The sequence below is a fragment of the Gymnoscopelus braueri genome, assembly GCF_963280865.1.
Source record: "Gymnoscopelus braueri genome assembly, chromosome: 17".
NCBI lineage: Eukaryota > Metazoa > Chordata > Actinopteri > Myctophiformes > Myctophidae > Gymnoscopelus > Gymnoscopelus braueri.
In genome coordinates this window covers 14,793,014-14,815,513 of record NC_137617.1, presented here as the reverse complement: position 1 = coordinate 14,815,513, position 22,500 = coordinate 14,793,014, and the positions used below count along the sequence as shown (strand labels likewise).

At 44.0% G+C, this 22,500-nt stretch overlaps 1 protein-coding gene across 1 annotated transcript in view; it reads right to left on the bottom strand.

Moving 5' to 3' along the window:
* Positions 1-22,500, bottom strand: part of ryr2a (ryanodine receptor 2a (cardiac)) — a gene marked incomplete at its 5' end in the record, with an annotated part of 269,110 nt that overhangs the window by 117,616 nt on the left and 128,994 nt on the right. Inside the window, 10 exons of the mRNA XM_080455627.1 lie at positions 3,925-4,084; positions 4,241-4,324; positions 7,129-7,232; positions 7,879-7,983; positions 8,761-8,977; positions 9,411-9,603; positions 14,871-15,112; positions 16,335-16,468; positions 19,984-20,102; positions 22,006-22,101. Coding sequence (XP_080311753.1) covers positions 3,925-4,084; positions 4,241-4,324; positions 7,129-7,232; positions 7,879-7,983; positions 8,761-8,977; positions 9,411-9,603; positions 14,871-15,112; positions 16,335-16,468; positions 19,984-20,102; positions 22,006-22,101 — 1,454 coding nt within the window. The remainder of the gene's footprint in view (positions 1-3,924; positions 4,085-4,240; positions 4,325-7,128; positions 7,233-7,878; positions 7,984-8,760; positions 8,978-9,410; positions 9,604-14,870; positions 15,113-16,334; positions 16,469-19,983; positions 20,103-22,005; positions 22,102-22,500) is intronic.

Sequence of the window (22,500 nt, the reverse complement as noted above, 5' to 3'; positions counted from 1 at the left end):
AGAAGAAGAAGAAGAAGAAGAAGAAGAAGAAGAAGAAGAAGAAGAAGAAGAAGAAGAAGAAGAAGAAGAAGAAGAAGAAAGAAGGAAGAAGAAGAAGAAGAAGAAGAAGAAGAAGAAGAAGAAGAAGAAGAAGAAGAAGAAGAAGAAGAAGAAGAAGAAGAGATAACGGACAAAGAAAAGACGCATTAGAAGGAACTATGTAGAGCATTTTGTCTTCAACAGGGGGTCTGGGACCCCTAGGGGTTCCTCAGATTTACTACAGGGGGGCCGCCAAATCTTTATGTGATAGAAACCTTTTTTTCCTTTTTTTTTTTTACATACATACATTAAAAACATTCACAGAAAATAACAGATCTACAAGCTCACAACGCGGCGGGCTGTGGCGCGTTGTGAGCTTGCAGATCTGCTATTTTCGGTGAAGAGGTTGGTGTAGAGTAAAGTATTGAGGGGTTAAATGTCTGAAAATAATCATTAACATGAATCCAACATAATTAATAGAACAAACAAACAGACAAACAAACAAATATCAATCAATTTACACAACACTAATGATAGTGCTGTAAAATAAGCTCTATAAAGCTATCTATGAAATCTATGAAGAAGTTCAGTCTGCAACACAATTTTATACAATATGTAGTAGAGGGTCTCTGCTTAATTTAATAAAAAAAGTCTGAAAAACGCTGAAGACCCCCTGTATAGAGGGAAAAGAAGAAGGTGAAAAGAGCTGTTGGGGATTTGAGGCTGAACTATTTATTTATTATTTTTAGATATTTTTTTTTGCTTTTTCTGCCTTTATTGATAGTATACAGTAGATTGACAGGAAATGGGGAGAGAGAGACGGGGAGTGGCACGAAGCAAAGGTCGTTGGGATCGGGATTCGAACCATTGCAGCCTAGGTGCCCGGACTGCTACGCCAGCGGCCCGGGCCGGCTGTACTATTTCTGATCGCAGATGTTCAACAACAGCTTGTTGTACTGGATATTCCAACATACCATATGGCCACCAGGAAGTTCACAGATTATACAGGAGTGAAATGATAAAACTAGACTCTTAATTTAGCCTTTATTTATTTTACTTCAATACAGCTAATTGCTCCGTAAAGAGTCTTTGGGTATATCATTATTGTTAATATTATACACTATTATTAGAAAGTAGAAGATGTGTTGGGAGTGTAACAAGCCCTGTCAAACTGGCAACCTTCCTATTCCAAGACGGCCTCTCTACCCATTCAGCTACGGTCTTCCCAGATGGAAACGAATGGTATCAGCCAGAGCCATATAAGGAGAGTTGCGTCACCTCCGTTCACTTCATCGGCCAGTCTTCCACAAAGCCTTCTATTGGCGAATAGAGACAAAGCCCTGAACCGGAAAGTTTCAGGAATGCACTGGAGTCTATGAGCGTTTGTCACTTCCTGTCACCTTGCTCGGACCACACGATAATCTGAAACTTTGTGTCAGCATTTTATATGTTTTTGATGCTTTCACATTGACAAAAATGTGTCCACAGACATATAAACAGCACACACAGACTCACAAGTTGAAAACTTGTGATAATAATCAGCTGGCAATCAACTTAGATTTGTTCTTCTCACTCACAAATGTGAAGTGTGATTTAGATAGCATTAGTTAGACAGATGCTAGGTTCATTCTTTACCTGATATCCAGTCTCTTTGAGACCCTACACGTTTCTCACTGCACTCTATTCATGTGGTTATTTACCTTGCTTATTGACTACATCGAGTTCAATAAACACCTGTAAGGATAAGAGCGTCTGCTAAATGAATTGTCCTTGCAATCAGCATTTCTGTATCACCAGAAAGAAGTGCTTATTAAACGCTTATCATTGTCATCGAAGATCCAATCTTACTTGTACCTTGCTGTACCTACATTTGGTGATGCCTTGATGGTGACACAATACTGTCAGGGGAAACAAAAACCAAGTGCGAATTAAAAAGCGTCCTGCTAATGACCCGTCCATATAGAATTGTCCATCAAAGTCACACGACGTTGAAAGCTTCTCGGCAGGGAAAACACCGGGGGAGGTTATCGACGCGGCTCCGCTAGCTGCTCTGCTGCATTAGATTGCAATCTCATTCAAGCTGAACAGTCACACTGTCCCCTGCGGTCCGCGGCAGATCAATCAGTATTGCACAAGCATCACCACACACACGTCCTCCCGGAAGCCAGGAGAGCACTGAACTAAGACTGTGATTGGAATTCAGAAGGTGCACAGCCTGCATGTTGGTGCAGCAGTATTGACCAGTTGCTGGAAGACGTATTCAGACTTTTTACCTAAACACTTAAATCCTACATGGCCCCTCAGGGCTCTACGCTAGTGTCCTTTCTGTTTTCACTCTGCGTTAAGTATCTTCGCAGAGAATAGTTGATCTACAAGCTGACGTTGTGAACTTGTCCATCGGCTATTTTATCCAAACGTTTTCCCAGAATACGGACGCTGGGGTTTAAGTGGTCGTAAAAGTAGCAATACCACAATGTAGAAATACTCTGGTGCAAGTAAAAGGCTTGATTTCAACATTTTACTTGAGTAAATGTACAAAAGTATTGGCAGCAAAATGACAGTACCAAAGTAAATACTCAAATATTTCAATTTGACACACTTTTTCGAAAACGGCAAATCTATAAGCTCACAACGCGTCGCATGTCGATGCGCTGTGAGCTTGTAGATCTATTTTGGAATATCCTAAGTATAAAATAGGGCTTAAAGGGCAAGGACACTTTGGTAGAGGTTTGGGTTGTGTAGTTACCATGCCATAATGTAAATCAAAAATAGCTGCTCCATTGATTAGAAATTAATAATTCAAAATGTGCTCCTCATTGACAGTTTTTTATAAAGAATGTCAACATCTTGTTGATTTTACTATTTGAAGATCTGGAGTTCATTTTCATTTTACGAACAGTATTTATATGTATTTGTAACATGTAAGTACAGTGTAGTCTCAATGTCTTGACTGTATCATTAATCGCTCCATAGTGCTGTAGGAGACAATGTTGTACCAACAATCAGTGTCAACCCCCCCCCCAAAAAAAATACTGCTTGCTGCCTCACATTGTTATATTCAAATTTACTTCCCAGAACTCACCACAACCAAATAGTTCTCACTGCTCAACCTGTCAGACAGTTTCAGTGACAGTATGTGTGCATGCGTGCGCTACTGTTCATGAATAATTATGTAAATACAATCCTTTTCTCCTTCCACTTCTTTAACCAATTTTGCCTTTCATTCTCTCTCTCTCTCTCTCTCTCTCTCTCTCTCTCTCTCTCTCTCTCTCTCTCTCTCTCTCTCTCTCTCTCTCTCTCTCTCTCTCTCTCTCTCTCTCTCTCTCTCTCTCTCTCTCTCTCTCTCTCTCTCTCTCTCTCTCTGTTTTGCCTAAGTAACTGGGCTAGTGCCAGGAACATTAACAAGCATAATGTTTCTTCTATCTTTTTGCTCGTTCTATGTATATACTTTTGGCTGGTCCCAGTGCTATAGACCAGCATCATAAGATTATGGCATAAGCCTTAAGACATTGACATCTGTTTGCGTGCAAAGTATTCTCAGAGTACTTCTGGGACCGGGCCCATATTTAACGGCGGTCTAAACAGGAACGCCACGCGGGCCAAAATAATTGCCATCTCGGAGGCCAAGATGCAACTACATATCGTTAAGTCATCTTCCTGCTGATTTAATTCAACCTCAAGCACCAAACACATACAGTACAGCACCGTATACACACATTAAGCTCAATTTATACTACACTTGCAGACAAGAACTGAATCTACAAGCTATACAGTAACAATGCGACGCAACGCGTGGGAATTCCAAAAGAAAAAGGGGGTCCAACCCTGTACAAGCAAGGCCGTACCTAAATAAAGTGGATGGTGTATGCAGTATATGTATAATATCGATGGCACACTCACACACACCTGCTGGATCCCATAGGTCCAGCCCTGGCGTATCCGGTCTCGTGCCCAGACGTTGTGCGCGTTTTCAGCCAGTTTGTCCACCATGGCCTCCTGGGTTGAGGCGAGTTTGATGTGACTCAGATCCATGGGTGCAGGCTTGTAACCGCCGGACAACTCGTAGCTAGAAGATCAAAACAATGTTCATCTTGACCACTTTCAACCTGGCGTCCCCATTTTGGCCGTGTCATTATATGCAAAAAATTGCCTTCATTGTAATTTTAACTTGTGAAGGTTTGAAAAAAAAAAAATACGTCTGATGTTTGTTGAGGTGACTTACGTTGAGGCAAGTTTCATGCTCTTAACCTTCTGAACAGCATGTTCATCAGCTAGTCCAACATGGCAACCGAGGGCCAGTAGAGTCCTGAATGACACGTACGCGCACACGCACGCACACACACACACACACACACACACACACACACACACACACCCCCACACACACACACACACACACACATACACACACACACACACACACACACACACACACACACACACACACACACACACACACACACACACACACACACACACACACACACACACACACACACACACAGTCATCAAGTTCACAGATTGAAAAAGGTCAGTTAATCAAGCAGGATGAGTGTTATGTGTATGAGATGGTATTAAATCAATGTTTTGAAATGGTCCCGCTAGAACACACTCAATGAGTTCAAATCAATACGGTGTAAAAAAAAAACACAAACCAAACAGACGCTTAATGGTTCCATCCTGCCAGCTCGTTAGACGCTGAGCCTTTTAATTGCATCCCAACCAGGAGTCTGTCTGTCACTGAGACTCAAGTCACAAAGTTCTGTTACATTTACATAGAAAACTGTGAAATTCTCGGTGTTCATTTACGGGTCCATTTGGTTACATTTGCACTCTCTTCAGAGTTAAAAGAACACCAAGGATTTTACTGTGCACAATAGCAGGCCTACAAGCTCAAAACGCGCTGCGGATGCGACGTGTAGTGAGCTTGTAGGTCTGTTCTTTTCTATGTTTTGCTCTCTCTTTCTCCGTCTCTCTCTCTATCTCTCTCCCTTGCTAGAGATACATGTCATAAACCAGATGTATTTCAGGGATTCTCGGTGGGGTAGAGGTAAAACGCTTCAACGAAATCGATTGGCCGTGTCCGCACGCGGGGGGACGCCAGCAAGGGATCATGTCCTTATTCGCTGCTCTAGCGACCCTTGTTGTTCGGTCAGGGCGCCTAGCTGTTCAGCAGGGACGGGACCTAGGGGAAGTGGCATGAACCTCCGCACATGCTCTGCTCTCCTGGTGAAACGCCTCGCTGTCGAGTGAAGAGAAGCGGCTGGTGACTCCATTTGATGGAGAATGAGCAACTCTGTAACCCACCGTGTAAGTAAGTAGCCTTGGAAACCAACGGTACCAGAGCTATGTGGCCCCATAGGTCAGGAGCCTATATCTCCTGTTTTTGTACAAGTGCATCCACTGGACATGACACTAGTATGTTGCCGGGACCGGGGCCTACCCCCCCCAATCTAACCCTTGATGCTGAGTGCCAAGCATGGAGGCAGCGGGTACCATTTTCATAGTCTTTGGGATGACTCGGTTCGGGGATTGAATCCCCGACCTCCCAGTCTCTGGGCGGACACTTTAACCACAAGGCCACTATGCTGGTAAACTCATCATGTTCCCATGACATAAACAGGCTGCCACCTGGTGCTGCTCTAACGATGCCATCGACCTTATGCATGACCATACGGTCGCCATGAGGTCTCATGACATCAAAACAGGAGGTATCCATGAAGGGAGCTGACCTCTCAGTCGTCACCTTGGGCCAACATTCGGCACAAATAGCAGTTCTGAAAGTTGGTAGATCGGCTATTTTCGGCTATATAAGAGATACTGTATGGTTTAGAGCCCTGCGTGGGACCGTTTCCTTAGTCCCACTCCCGCTGGATTTCAGCAATTCTAAATTGCGTTCTCCTCTGCATTTGACCATAACATTAATGTATTCGTATCAAGTTAAAGTAAAGAACGGCCACACATGCTTCAGGTGTGCAACATCTGCTTTATTGTGGGACGATGCAGGATTGTTTTCCTGACCGGCGGGTGGGACCAGCCATTCCCGCCCATGGTATCCCAATCCCAATGCATGGTTATAATATGGTGTAGAGCAGGGGTGGGCAACTTTTGATGATGTAGAGGGCCACTATATTTCTACACTCACTCCAGAGGGACACATTGCAAATACTGTCGGGCAGACACTCTTATCTCCGTATTCTAACTTTTTTCATAAATGAATGCCGTACTTCACCATTCTATGTCACACAAAAGTAGCAAAAAAAGCTCAAAACGCGTCGCACTGCTATTTTTGCTATTTTTGAATTGGAATCCTGATTTTTTTTGTTGCTGTTTTTGAATTAGAATCCTGAAAAGTAACATTTGTATTTAATTTCAAATGCTTTTTGTTATACTTATGTTAACTTTATGAACTTAAATACAAATACATTGGACATAAAAAAGACAATAACATTCTAATACTAGTCATTACGCTACTAATATATACTGAAGTAATTAAAGCGGGTCATGTTTGTTTGCATGTTTGGAATTGTAACAGCTGAAATCAATAATATATCAGTATTAACCTGCGGGCCGCATTAAGTGAAGGTGGGTGCCGCATGTGGCCCCCAGGCTGCCAGTTGCCCATGTATGGTGTAGAGAGAAAAGGGGAACGGACCAAGCATATAGCCTTGGGGGACCCCAGTTAAATAAGTACAAGTACATAGGGTTGAGTTGGTTAAATAATGACTTCAGTGGTAAATGTGTGAATGATAAACATGATGCACAAAAAGAGAGCTGAGCCAGAAGGCAACATTCTCGATATACCAGTCAATCTTTGTTTTCTGGGTCATGACCGAAAGAACAAGATCACAGACACAGGCAGCATCTCTCTTAGGGACAGGGTGAGGAGTTCAGTCACCCAGGAGAGCTGCTGCTCCTTTACATGGAAAGGTCATGGAGGCCAAGGGGCAGACCAGGGCCAGATAAGAGGATTATATCTCTATATGTTGAACTGTTAACCCCGCGACCCGACTCCAGAGAAGTGGATGAAGATGGATGGATGGATGGATGGATGGATGGATGGATAAATGTGATGCGTTTAGTTTGTGTTGGTGTAACAGCAAGTCCTACTTGAGCGTCTCCAGGGACATCTGGAGGTTGTAGCTGCGTTCTTGCTCGGGAAGCTTGGAAAATTCCACCAGGCACGGATGCTGCCGCTTGTTGTCGTCTCGCACCTGAAATGCAAGCACATATAGTATGTACACACACACACAAACTCACGTACGAGCAACGGTTATTGTCCCTGCATAAATCCAGGGAGAAGGTACATCCTCAGTGTTAATTTTATTTCAGAGTGTACAATTTTACTGCGTATTAGGAGGTAGCTGTTCTATTGGGTAGCTAAATCAAATGGAAAGGGAGTATTTTTCTGGTTTCCCGGAGGAGGGCAAATAGCTTACCCAGCTGATGGCTGCTCAGACGGCTTTAAAGGGATATTTCACCCCCCCCCCCAAAAAAAAAACTTACACACCCCATGAAGCCTTGAATTCATGGAGATTTTGTCGCATTCCCAGGCCAATAATCTGATGATCGTGGAGTCTCCAGTAGGAGACTCAATGGACTCTTTGAGTCTCCACCAGTCATCGAATTATTGGCTCAGGGATGCGACAAAAAACAAAAAAAATCTCCATGAATTCAAGCCTCAAAGCCTCATTTTTTGGGTGAACTACTTTAATGAGGGCATGGAGACTGGGCGAGCCAGGGGTCGAACCGGTTACCTCCTGATTCCCAGATGGCCTCTCTACCCACTCCGCTACGCCTGCCCCCATTAATACCGCTCATACTGATGCAATTGTTTAACAATAAATGTAAGTTACTCACGGCTCCATAGGTCCAGCCCAGTTCGATCTTGTTCATCACCCACAGTTCGTGTATATTTTCTGCGAGCTTCTCACGGATCCTCTCAAGGTGGGGTGGTAACACAATCTATACATACACAAAAATACACATGTACCACAATCTATACATACACAAAAATACACATGTACATACAGTACCACCAAAATAGGCACTATAGGCCCTGTGTATAACTGTAGTTCCCTTTTCCAGAAGGTGGCAGACCCGTTTCTTGTTCCGGGTCATATTCTGATAGCTTAATTTGCTTGGCCAAGGACAAATAGGAAAGCAAGAAACGCCAACTCCAGTTTATTTCCCGTATCTGCGTGACGTACTGTAGGTGGCCGCCTCTTTAGGAGACTGGCCGTAGGTTGGAATCTACTAATTCCAATGGGAGAGTGAACGTGAACACAGTTTCTGAACAATTCTTTAGCCCCATTCACTGAACTAAATATTGGATCCAATCGCCACAAGCCACACAATGTTCCCAACATTCTGACACAAAAAATAGCTTTTTTTCAGAGAGACAAATCAGAAGAAAATCAAATTTGTTATCAAGCCTTTTCTGTCCCAGCAACACTCTCACAAGATCTAGCGACAGTAAACATAGGACGTTCGCGAGATCTGCCGCCAGACTGTGCCCACTGAGGAGACCGTTATGCCATTTGTGTACAAAATTGCTAAAATTGGGATGGCGGATCTTCCTAAATATCTAACATCTTTTGGCTTTGGCTCAGCAGCAGATTTGAACCCGAAACACATGTGTTGTGTGTTTCCGGTTCAAATCTGCAGCTGAGCCAATCAAACGAAGCTATAGGGGAAACTGACCCGGAGTCTATTGCTTCTATGTGCTATGTATGTGTTTACCTGACTGGTATCTACAGGGACCGGTGTGAAGGCAGCCTGTGACAGAGTGATCATAGGTCCCAGCAGGTCTCTGGTTCCGGTGTGATCGAGTTTGTACTCCTGGCTGTGTTCCACCCTCAGCTTCTCTCTGGGCAGCACCGCCTCATAACAGGGGGCGTAGCCGGGTGGAGGGAGGAACTTGAACTCCCCGTGACGACCGCCCAGCAAGAAACGCACTCTGAGAGCAGAGGAGAGGAAAGACACGAGATCATATCAGAAGCAGAAGGACAAAAAAAATACGAGAAGTGAAGAGAAGAGAACGCAGCTAAATGCCTGCATTGTAAGTTGTAAATGATAAATTGTAATTTAAATAGAACAGAAGCTATACTGTAAACCAGTGCTTCTCAAACTTCTTCATTTCAAGGATCCCTAATTTAGTATGCATTATAGACCATGGACCCCCATAACTCTGAGAGCGTACAAATTTGTACACTCTTAGAGTTACCAGCCATTTAGCTGGGGACCCCCTGGAACTCCCTCAAGGTCCCACGGACCGCACTTTGAGAACCACTGCTGTAAACATCCTATGGCTTTTAAAGTTCTGGTATGTTTTCTGTCATTTAAAACGGCAGTACAATACAACAACTACGGGACAGTCTTAAAACACTCACTTGACCCCTGCAGAGAAGCTCGCCACGGGGAAGAACAGGCCGTCAGAGTTGAAGTTCTCGAACATGCCCTGAACCGGCTGGCCATTGATCCTGAAGGAGATGCTGGGAGCGCTCAGGTCCAGACAGCAGCTCACCACGTCCTCCACCTTCAACAGGTGCTGATTGGGAGAGCTGACCGTCCGCGCAACGCAGCCTGCAGAGGACAATTCAGGCTATTTTCATTTCATTCAGGAATGGAAATATAGTTACAGGTGTTTTTATGTGCTCATACGCACGTGTTCGCACACACGTCGCACGCACGCACGTACGCACGCACACACAAACGCACGCACACATGCACACGCACAAACGCACACAATCTCAGGATAACAGCTCCATATTTCTCCCAGCCAGAGTGCAATTATGTTCAGCTAAGTGGCGTATTATGGTAGAGACAGAATAGCTGTCAGCGGCCAAAGCCAGGTTGTTGGTTATGAGTATTCTTTAACAGTATGGTAAATAGTTCAGAGAGACAGAGAGGGTGAAAGAATATAGAAAGACATACTCTAGATAGCACAAAAAACAAGATGAGGATATATACTATAGATACAAATAAAGTTAGGAGAGAGACAGAGGAGAGAGATAGAGCAGGGGCTGAAGGGATAGAGAACTGACGGTTAAAGAGAGAAATAGACGTATTAAAGACAACATACTGTCTCACACGCACGCACGATATGGATATGGATTGTATACAGTCACTACATCGGTATTCGCGACAATGGTGAGTAACATTGTTTATAAGAAAACTAACGTCACGGAAAATAATCATTATTTGACATGCGGTCGGTGCGAATCTATAAATAAGATGATATAATTAATGTGGTTGGATGGCGGATGGACAATGCATGTGTACATGTGGATTTGGGTGACGAAAAAGCACATCCGTGCATCTCTAGTGCGCACTCACTCACACAGCAGCAGAGAAAGGGCAAGTTAAGAAGGAGACAGGGGGAATTTCCCAAATGGTGAAAGGACAGAGACAGGGAAAGAGAACAGGAAAATATACCATATAACATGGCGGTGAACAATTGTGACAGTTACTGCCACAATTGTCAAAAAAACAGTATATTTAAGTGTTTAAAAAGCTGAATTTCTGTGGACACATCGAGCAGCTCATGAAAAAAATACTGGCTTTCACTTCACTGTCACTGTCCACTTGCACCCACCCACCCCATCCCTAGTCTGACAGTCACCAAAGCACTCTCCCTCCCTGCATGTCTCCTTTACCAAAATGGAAAAAGCTAACTTTTTAAACAATTCTATCAGTAAACTCTGCATCACAACAACAATGCTGGTGTAACCAAGCTGAAACCCCCCCCCCCCCCAGCTTTGTACATAATATCAAGCAGTTCCACATTCTCTTTGGCTACTTTCACATTTCCTGCTTGTTGAGGTGCATGTCAATGTACCTCAACAAGCATCCGATGATAGGTAAGGAGTCGAGTTGAGTCCATTCCTATTTGTCTGTTTGTCTGTGAAGCTTTCAGCAAAACTCATATCCTCACACATTTAGATCGTGTGTTTTAGAGCAGTGGTTCTCAGCCTTTTCTGGATCAGGGCCCACTTGAAAATCTTCACAGTGTTCGCTGACCACTTAACGCGGCTGCGTTTAATTATCAATCAATCAATAGTGCTGCGGCCTCGATCAGTGGAAGTAACATAATGCACTTCAAGTTGCTATGTGTCGGTAGCACAATGAAAACACATTTTTCAAGGTTTTAAAGACAAAAATACCATGAAGTACCACAATCATGTCACATGCATCTTTAATCCATTCAATCCGGGAACGCATCTGTGTCATTTTAGATTTTAGCTACAACCATTATTTTATACTTTGGCTATTCAAAAATAGCAGATATACAAGCTCATAGCACGGCACCGAGTGCCGAGATATGAGCTTGTAGATTTTTTTTAATTGGTGTAAATCTTTGAATATATATATTTTTAAAGCAAACATTTGTAACTTAAATCTTTGCTTCTAAGGGGTCTCTGGAACTAAATATTTTGAGATGGGGGTCGGCGGCCAAAAACATATAATTTTGGGGTTCCTTGACATGAAAAAGTTTGAGCACCACTAAAGAAACCTGCTAGGATTTAGAAGTCATTTGTAGATGCATTCCCAGATTGAATGGGTTAAGTGAAAGAAGAGAGGAGAGAATTATAAGACAGAGAATATTCTAACAGGTAGCTAAGCACGTCCGCCCTGCCCCTCTCTCTGTCTTTCTAAATGACACTCCAGAGGACCATTAGCTCCTAGTGCCTAACATAGGATTGACTTTCACACACAATTAACCCCCCTCCTTCCTTCCACGAGCCCCCTCTAGTTCCATCCACCCATCCATCCCTCTCTCCCTAATTCATCTCATGCTCCCTTCCTCTCACCCTCTTCCACATCATCCTCCTAACAATTTACAATTTGGCCATTTAGTGCAGTATTTCCCAAGTAAATGGGAACTACTGAACTAACTATCTTCACAGTCAGACAGAAACCTTGTATCTCCATATTTAATCGTTTTATGTTTCCCCATAAAGTAATGCACTATATTTTATACAGATAGTAGCAAAATAGCAGCTAAGCGCAGGTTGAAATTTTCACTATTTCAGATTTTGTTTGGTATTTTTTTAAAGTTTAATTTTTTTTTAAATGTTTGAACATTTTCGCACAGAATGACATGGCCAAAATAGGGACACCGCGTTGAAAATGGATAAGTGTGTCTGTGGAATAATTATTTAACCGAGGAAAAGTATTAACAACAAGCTTGTGACTAAAATAACTACATTGAGTCCATTTGAGCAGGTTATTTATGTTTCTATAACTATACTTGAGGACATACGTGAGGACATCAACATTTAAGGACGGCAATTTTATGAATGCCTTTTTTTTGTTTCAGTTTTTTTTGTCATTTTTAACAGTAAGACTAAATAAATCCTGAATTATGCTAGATAAATCAGGCATAATTCTAACCCACAACCCTAAACCTAACCTCTAAATGTCTAACTCTAACCCTAACAACAACCTGTATCTCTAAAAATCATTTTTTAATGATAAAACAACCATTTCTCATGTGAGGACCAGGAAAATGGTCCATTTGGTCCTCACAAGTGTAATAATACAGACGCGCACGCACGCACACACACGCACACGCAAACACACACACACACACACACACACACACACACACACACACACACACACACACACACACACACACACACACACACACACACACACACACACACACACACACACACACACACACACACACACACGCCAGGGGCTGGGGGCAACATCAGACGCCACGGCGTCCTGAGCAGCTGCTTCCTCTGGGGTGTGTTCGTTAATAGGCAGACATGTTTAACATTTCATGGGGTTCCTGTGGAGAGTAATGCCTAAATTTAAGCTCCGTCGTATGACGGTGTCACGCGCCGAAAATAGCTGATCTGCAAGCTTGCAATGTGTCGCGAATGCAACGTGTCGCGAGCTTGTAGATCTGCTACTGTACTTCCGGCGCGTCGCACCATCGCACGGCAAAGTATAAATTAGCCATTATACTAATGGAGTCTGTATGGGGGTCCTTCAGCAGAACTTTGCTATGGATGCCAGAATAGATCACAGGGGGAACATGTGCAGCTTTTCCTGAAGCTAAATGTACATTACCGTTGACACCAGAGCACCAGAGAGAGAGAGAGAGACAAAGAGAGTTAGAGAGAGGAGGAGAGAGAGAGAGAAGGACAGAGACAAACTGACGGTGACACCCTACATACTGTCTACTGTAAAATAAATTACAAAATAAATAAATAAATTACAAAATAAAATGTGTGTGTGTGTGTGTGTGTGTGTGTGTGTGCGCGTGTGCGTGCGTGTGTGTGTGTGTAAAATATATATATATATAATTGTCAGCCCACTGATACCTTAGCTCTCATAGAGAGGATTAGCGAGGGATGCTGTGTTTCAGAAGGATAAGCCTATACGGACTAAACTAACTGCTGAGCTACGAACGGTAGCTTTTATTTTACAGTAGACGGTATAGGGTGTCACCGTCAGTTTGTCTCTCTCCTCCTCTCTCTAACTCTTAAAACACGCACGCACGCACGCACGCACGCACGCACGCACGCACGCACGCACGCACGCACGCACGCACGCACGCACGCACGCACGCAGGCACGCACACACGCACGTACACACGCACGCACGCACGCACACTCCGATTAATGTCTTATTGTAAGACCATGAGCTCACAGTCGGCTCTGGACTTCTTTATAAGTGTCATATTCAGCTGTGTGGTGATTATATGAACTGTGATATAGTACGCCTGCCTATTCCTTTCTCATACACGGCTACAGTACAATGCCTGCCCATTCCTCTCTATCTCTCTCTCTCTCCCCCATCTTTCTCATATGCTACAGTATAAAGCCTGCCACTCTAAAGTCAATAAATCTGACAGTTGAATGTGTTGAATGCGACTCACTCCATTTGCTGTGTGTGATATCTTTTGGCCTCACAACTTAGAGCTAACGGCTAGAGGCCACCAGCAGATAAGTCTCACACACACCGCCAGTACTGTACAGTGTATGCTTTCTCCTGCTGTGGAGCTGTCACTTGCTCCCCATCTCTCTCTCTCACTCACAACCTCATTCACACATGTATACAGTAATAATATTACTGGCTTTTTGGGTAGGTTTGGACTTTGGAGTGAAACATATTATGTTTCACTCCAAAGTCCAAACCTACCCAAAAAGCGTACACACGTTTGTTCACTTAAGGCATGCAAACCTGGCCAATCCAGGACTTCTTCACGTGTGCGAGAGGAGCGTCCGTGCGCGGACAGTGAGAACGGCTGCCATTCATTAACATTAACAGAAAAGCAGCGTCCGTGTGCTTGCAGGTCCTGTGGGTTTTGTGCGTTACTCAGTAATTCTGAGCTCTCTTTCTCTCTCTCTCTCTCTCTCTCACACACACACACACACACACACACACAAACACACACAAACGCACACACAAACACACAAACACACAAACACACACACAAAAACACACGCACGCACGCATTCACACACGCACCAACACACACGTGTGTGTGCACACACACACTCTGCAACTAGGGTTGGGATCCTAATAGGATGTTAACTATTGCGGTTCTCTCTCAACAGTCTGATTCCTTAACGGTTCCATTTAACGATTCCTCTAAGGGGTTCCAAATGGACCCTTACAGGTCTGTAACTCTCAGGTGGTCCTTTAAATTAAAAAAGTTGAGAACCGCCGGTATTGTAATTGTATAGCAGACGTCAAGTCCACAACCGGGAACCGGTTCTGGAAACGGTTCCTATGGTTCCTCAATGTTGGATCCGGTTCCTCCGGTTCCTCCAGTTCCGGATCCCAACCCTACCTGGCTGCAACCCCACCGCCCTGCCCCTCCTCACCAGACCACAGGTGGAGTCCGTCAAAGCCGTAGGAGTACAGGTCGTCTCCGACACCGTTGCCCCCCCATCCCTCGCCGCCTCCGGGGTAGGGGGCGTAGCCATCAGTGTTGGCCCAGCCCACCCTCAGGTGGGTGGCCTCGGCGGTGATGAACGGCGCCGCCTGGTCCACGATGAGCTCATAGTACCACTTCCTGTACTGGGCGGAGCCATCGCTGACACCCAGGAAGATGTTGGGACGCATGCTGTACAGGGGGAGAGAGAGAGAGAGAGAGAGAGAGAGAGAGAGAGAGAGAGAGAGAGAGAGAGAGAGAGAGACACACACAGAAGTAATGGGGAGGACGTACTTATTTTTTGGCTGTCTTGTGTTTATGTTTTTTGCAGATATGCTAATAAGGCTGCAAACTATTGATTATGTTCTTACTTTTTCGAGTAATTGAATAATCAAGATTTTTTTTTTAATATATTTATTTTATATATCAACAAACCAACGCTTAAAAATTCTAATTTGAAAACATTTTTCAGTAAAACTATAATCTTATTCGATTTTTTTTTTCACCCCTGTATGTTAACACATTGACTGCCAGAGTTTATTCATAATGTACTCACCCCTGTGCCAGCAATTTGCGTGTTTTTAAATTTTGTAATTTTGTAATTTTTCATTCAAATAAATTCTCTGATTGTGGTGTTAAGCACATACGACAGTTCCACCAGTAGAGAGCAGCAAATCCACACATTGATCACCTCGCTCGCCCCCTCCCAAACAGGCCCACGTCATATCCTGTCATTCACCGGATGTTATGTTTTCGACAATCCCTGATCCACTGATCGGCCTGAAAACGATGTGATACACTACGACGATGACTGTTAGTCACCCGGACCAAAGAAAATAGAAGTTGAGCTGTCCGTTCGTTTTTTATACCGTGTGAAAAAACGTGTTTTTCCCTATTCTGGCCGAAAATGACCGGAGAAAAACAATGTGACCCGGAAATGAATTTTTTTTTTACATCCGGCTCCGGGTGAGTGTGACATAAGTGGAAAACGAAAGTGCTGATGAGAAATAAACAGAGCCGTGCGATCACAGATTAAACAATGAAAATTCAAAAGAACGCATCAATGTGTTCTTTTGAATTGCTGGCATTCAAGCGATGGATTTGAAAGAACGCATCGATGCGATCTTGGCAATCAATGTGTTAATGTTGCACTCATTTTACGTCACTGTCTGTAAGTGTGAGGGTGAGATAAGCAATGCAGATGAATGGACAGCATTTATTGCATAACAAGTACGGTCTTCAGTACTCAGTAGGTCATGCGTGCATGCCTGCATGTACTCTGTGTGTGTGTGTGTGTGTGTGTGTGTGTGTGTGTGTGTGTGTGTGTGTGTGTGTGTGTGTGTGTGTGTGTGTGTGTGTGTGTGTGTGTGCGTGCGTGCGTGCGTGCGTGCGTGCGTGCGTGCGTGTACTGTACCTGCTGACATGGTTGACCAGTCGGGTCTGTAGTAACAGATCCCTGCCAGGCAGTAGGTTGTCACAGATCAGGTGCTGGTTCGAGCGTACCGCTACCCCATGGCACACACACAGAGAACACAGCACGTCTAATACCTGGAGAGCACACACACACACACACACACACACACACACACACACACACACACACACACACACACACACACACACACACACACACACACACACACACACACACACACACACACACACACACACACACACACACACACACACACACACACACACACACACACACACAAAGAATATAATACAAACTAGAAAGGGGCGCTCTGCGGAGCGTGTATCTCCTACCCAGAGCGGTGTAACGGCCCAGGTCCATGAGTAGCACTGTGTTGCATCATCAACGTCATTAATGTGATGTTTGTTTTTTCTGGAGAGTTTCAGTAGAGGCATAATATTCATCGATCATATTGTAGCTAGTTGGTTAGTTTAAACATAAAGACAGGAAACGGGATTCGAACACACACTCCTTTTTTTTTGCAGAGGATGGGGAGGAGGATAGAAGTGTTAGCATCGTACTAATGTCCTTTGTTGGGTGTCAGTGTGATTGTTCCCTTCTTGTTGATAGACTCTGGCCACTCCTAAAACCCAGTCAGTCTTATGGAGGTTTTTTTGTACTTTTGTTATGAATGAATGATTCAATTATCTTTTATTTTTTTGCATTGTTTGTTTGTTTGTTTGTTTGTTTACCACTTGGGCGGTCACACTAATGGTAACTCTTGCCTGCCATTCCAGGCACCAGAATGGGCCCACTGACTCGGGACGGTGGCCCTTGGCTGTTGGGGTTTCAGGTCTCAGGGCCGGCCCCCTTCTGACAGTCACCATTGTCTTGCAATCGGCCTTTCAGTGGGGTTTTCATTTGGGCCTGAGCCTGCTACGCTGCGGTACAATAACCAGCTGGCCCGTCTCTGTTCCCACCAGAACCATATGCCAGGAGGTGTGGTGGGTCGAGGAGCAGTGTTGCCATGTCCACTTATTATAAGCGACTTTGAGCTTCTTTTTAAATATGCGACACGTAGTGAGCTTGAAGATCGGCTATTTTCAAATAGCCGGTATAGCTGCTTCTTTTGGGCTTGTTTTTCTAGACCTGGTTGCTTGTTTCTCTCACAAAATCTGGCAACACTGTCGAGGAGGCAGCTGGAAGGTGTTCAGTAGTCTGACAGCCAGCTGAGGTGCAGCGGTGGTTCAACGTTTCTGGGTTAGTGCAGCACTGACCGTAACAAGTTACAACTTACAGAACAGCTCCAGAGGTCTGTCATGTTTCTTCGTCCAGGTTCTTTACACTGTACCGCACCCTGTAAAGTTTACAGGGTCAATTCATTTGTGTGTATTTGGTATTTGACCTGATGACCACAGTTGGAGGTCAGACACAAAAGGCAGGACTTCAGGGCCTTGATCTTGGTCTCACTACAGACGTCACAGTCCACTTCAACTGGTTCGGCACGCGGCTTCTTCTGTGTCTTCCTGAACTGCTCGGCCATCTCAGAAACCAAAGTATTGACAAAGACTTCTGGTCTGTTATAGAATCGTTGTGCACATAGTGGACATTGCCACACCTTAGTATCCCAGTAATGGGAGATACAGGTTCTGCAGTAGTTGTGTCCACATGGAGTGGTGATTGGATCGGTGAACACGTCCAGGCAGATAGAACAACATAGCTGCTCTTCGGCCAGGAGAATCATAGCCGATGCCATTGTCTACACACTGAGAACAGCGTGAAAGTCAAGTCAGTTTTATTTGTGCAGACCCCTTATCAGACCACGCCACTCACAGAGATTTGTGAGAGTGCAGTATCCGTTATCAGAGTACTTGGTGTCCAGTATAATGTCGTCAGTCATATATGACGTCCATCTATGACGTCAGTCATATCCATATTTGGGCAAACAGAGGACAGACACAGGCTACGCAAGACAGAGATTTCTGGTATTAATAGACTGTAGATAGAATTTATGATTATCCTTTCCATAAATTACGCAAATATCTGCATTTGCATGTGCCAGCCCTGCTCTGTACAAATGGAATCAAATGGACCCTGTGTAGAATTTTAATAATGCAGCCACATTGATAATGTTGTGCTAATTTCGTCATTTTAGGGGCACGGCCACTTGGCCTTTGGTGTTGTCCATTTTTCAAGGGCACAAAGGCCAAATGCCAGGGCAGGAAGGCCAACAAAATAAAAGATTTTTGTCCATTGAAAAAATTAATTGAATTTAAGGGTTAAGCTGCGGTGAAATAAATAAATAATGGTATTTATTTATTTTTATATTGATCCATGCTCAGCCCTGCACATGGAAGCTTTTCACAACTTTTCTAGGCAACTGTTTTGTTAGCTTTATTCTTATTCTGTTCAAGGCATTCACACCTGGGACGATTACTGTATGGACCACAGTCCCTGACTGTGTTTCAAATCGGTCAACAACTATGTCATTGTTGTGAAATAATGGGCAGCAACATTCGGTTATATTCATCTTATTTGCTCATAATTTTCTAAGAGAAGTCAACTCCAGATGCACCACACATTCTAAAAGGGGTATTTCACTTTAAAACACTTCCTGGGTCATTTTAACATCTACTCTTTTGTGTGCATCCCCAGGCAGTTTTTAAGTTAATTGATTAATTAGTTAATTTGATATTCATTTTTATCAGACACACGCCCTTCCTATATAAACCCATTATAACTTTAAACTCCATTTTAACCATGTTAGATTCACTGAAAAAACAACAACACATGCTTGGTTCTGGTGACCGATATTGTCCTTCTAATGCATGAGGGGGGTCGTGTTCCAAGCACTCCATTCTATGTAATATTAACACATCAGTGTTAAGAGTGGGATGCAGTCTGCTATGTTTCAGAGCACCAATGGGAAAGATGCTCATTTGTGAGAAAGGCCGCCAGGTTTCTTTAAAGTGAGTCATCAGTCATTATAGGCTCTATGCACAGCAGCCATAATGGAAAGAAGTAACACTGTGAAGGAAGTAAGGAAGGGCAGAGCCATATAAGGAGAGTTGCGTCACCTCCGTTCACTTCATCGGGCCAGTCTTCTACATAGCCTTCTATTGGCGAATAGTGACAAAGCCCTGAACCGGAAGTTTACGGAATGCACTGGAGTCTATGAGTTATGGGGGTCCTTGAAATTTAAAAGTTTGAGAACCACTATGTTACACTAAATGGAACAGAGCCTTCATTAGTATCATTGATAAAAACCTGTGAAGGAAGTAAGGGGCCCAATTTCTTTCCAATATGGCTGCTGTGCATAGAGCCTAGAGCTGTTCCTTGTACAGTATGAAATGTGCTGTAGTACTTAAAGGGGCATGAAACCCTACATATATTTTTTTAAATGTTAACTGATACACAGTTGTCGCTTGTGATAGGGAACAATAATAATGTCTTCATATTTCTGCTGCTTGCTGCAATTATTTGGAGCAAACTGCTATTTTTCCTTTTCCAGTGGTTGAAGAAGGAAATAATTGGCACACCTCATTGGATATTTGCTGTCCGTACCTTTCATGAAGGTGGAGGTTAGGAAAGAAGGAACAAACAAACAGACAGGAGAGAATGAAATGAAGAAAAATGAATTGCTTCTTACCTTGTGGTTGCGTCCATGCTTGTCCAGCAGAGAGATAATGGATTTAATGTGTCCCTCTTTGATGATGTTCAGAGCCTCAGGACTCTCCACCAGCACACAGTGAAGTACCTCTAGTATACCTGAGATGACAGTTTAAAAGCCACCGTTAGTCATTAGTCATCATTATTTAATGTGAGAGAAAGACCCTGACACCCACCAGAGTGCATCAGAATGCTATGAAGCGGTTGACTTTTTACATCACTAGAAAGCAAGTGAGTGAGCCATGAAGAGCGAGTGCCCGCTTCTATTTATATTATACACTGTATACATACAGTAATACATACAGTACATAGACACATAGACATATACTGTATATACATAGACACACACATATACGCACTGTATATATACAGCAGTCTTTGGAAAGTTCATGACTCAACAAAAGAGGTGTCTACAACACCATCTATCACCACCTCTCTGTCGCTCGCTGTGCGTGTGTGTGTGTGTGTGTGTGTGTGTGTGTGTGTGTGTGTGTGTGTGTGTGTGTGTGTGTGTGTGTGTGTGTGTGTGTGTGTGTGTGTGTGTGTGTGACTGTGTGTGTGTGTGTGTGTGTGTGTGTGTGTGTGTGTGTGTGCGTGCGCGTGCGTGCGTGCGTGAGTGCGTGTGTGTGCGTGTGCGTGTGTGTGCGTGTGTCTCTCTCTTCAGGCACCACCTTTTGACATCTTGATGATTAACTATTTATACAATGTACCGTATATAAGAGAAAGTGAGAGACTACGGCCAAATGTGGGCAAAAGAAAAACAGCCGTGATAAGGTGTGTGTGTGTGTGTGTGTGTGTGTGTGTGTGTGTGTGTGTGTGTGTGTGTGTGTGTGTGTGTGCGTGCGTGTGTGTGTGTGCGTGTGCGTGTGTGCGTGTGTGTGTGTGTGTGTGTGTGAGCGAGAGAAAGGGGGTGATCTCTCTAAAAAGTAAAGTGCACTTATGCCAATGACGCACATGGAGATTAGAGTACACAGCTAATGTTAACAAACAAATCAGCACTAAACTAAAATACGTCTTCCTTTTCTGAAACACACACACACGCACACACACGCGCACACTCGCACACACACACACACACACACACACACACACACACACACACACACACACACACACACACACACACACACACACACACACACACACACACACACACACACACACACTCACTCTCCTGGCCTGTCTGCAGCTGTCCCACTGTGCCATGTGCTGAAATGTTCCCATCTCCCAGTGAGATTGAGGAGCACAGTGGCACTGATATGATAAGGAGCCCCACTGCAGCCCAGTGTGAGTATCCATCACCGATAACCAGCAGCCGCTGCCACAGAACGCCAGCGCTCTGGATACATGTAGGCGTCATACAGTACAAGACCCCCATGTGTCATTGTATACCACTTGATTGATGGACGCGATGACCAATGGTGATGTAGTGACGGACGAGGTCATAAAACAACATCGCCGTTTGTGGTTGGCTGCTGATGGGTGATACTACCGTCCCACAGTTTCAGCTGCCAAGACAAACTGTTCAGTGCCGACATAAAAGGTAGGCAGGGAACCGTGGTCAGCCAATGGATGTAGTGAATTTCCTCGACAGTTTACCATGCAGGAGTCCAAGGAAGGTTTGATATGCATTAGTCACCATGGACCAACATTTTAATGTCTCTGGAACCCCAATCTACGCTATACACAATCCTCAGGGCTCATTAAACCCGGAGAGTGTACACACGTACGGGTCCATATGTTCACTCTCGAAGTTACAGACCCATAAGAGTCCAATTGGTTCCTAACTATCAATCATTTAGCAGGGGACCCCCTGGAACCCCCCCTCAATGAGCCCTCAAGTTGAGAACCATTCTATACCACTTCACACTGCAGCACCCGATTTAGTTCTCTTCAGAGATTGACTGATCAAATATTTATAGTACAAACACAACGCGATGAATGATAAATTGATGGCTGACCGCTATGAGTTGAGTGCTTAAACAAAGGCGAGTTGTCCTACCAGAAGAGGCCTCCAGACTCTCCAATCGGCTGATCAGCCAATCCAACGAGCCAGAAAACTGGGCACAGTTCTTCCTGTTACCCCTTATCAGTGCAGCTAGGAGAGGAGAGGAGAGGAGAGGAGAGGAGAGGAGAGGAGAGGAGAGGAGAGGAGAGGAGAGGAGAGGAGAGGAGAGGTACATTATTAACATCAAATAGTACATTACAGACTTCAAGTTTCAAGGTTTCTTTATTGTTACATCTTGTGTACAGGAACATAAGAGTAAAAGTAAAAGACAATGCTGTGGCTTCCTCTTCAGCAAGAGATCAGCATTCAAGAAACACTATTCTGTGGAAACGTATATTCATAGAAAGATGCCTACCGATACGTCTAGGGACATCTAAACTCAATGTAGTGGCTAGAATAGCGGAGAAAACTTATATTGATTACAAACCTATTGCTTTAAAAAACGGGATTCTCCATTATGAAGGAACGCCCTAATGTCTTTGCATTGGT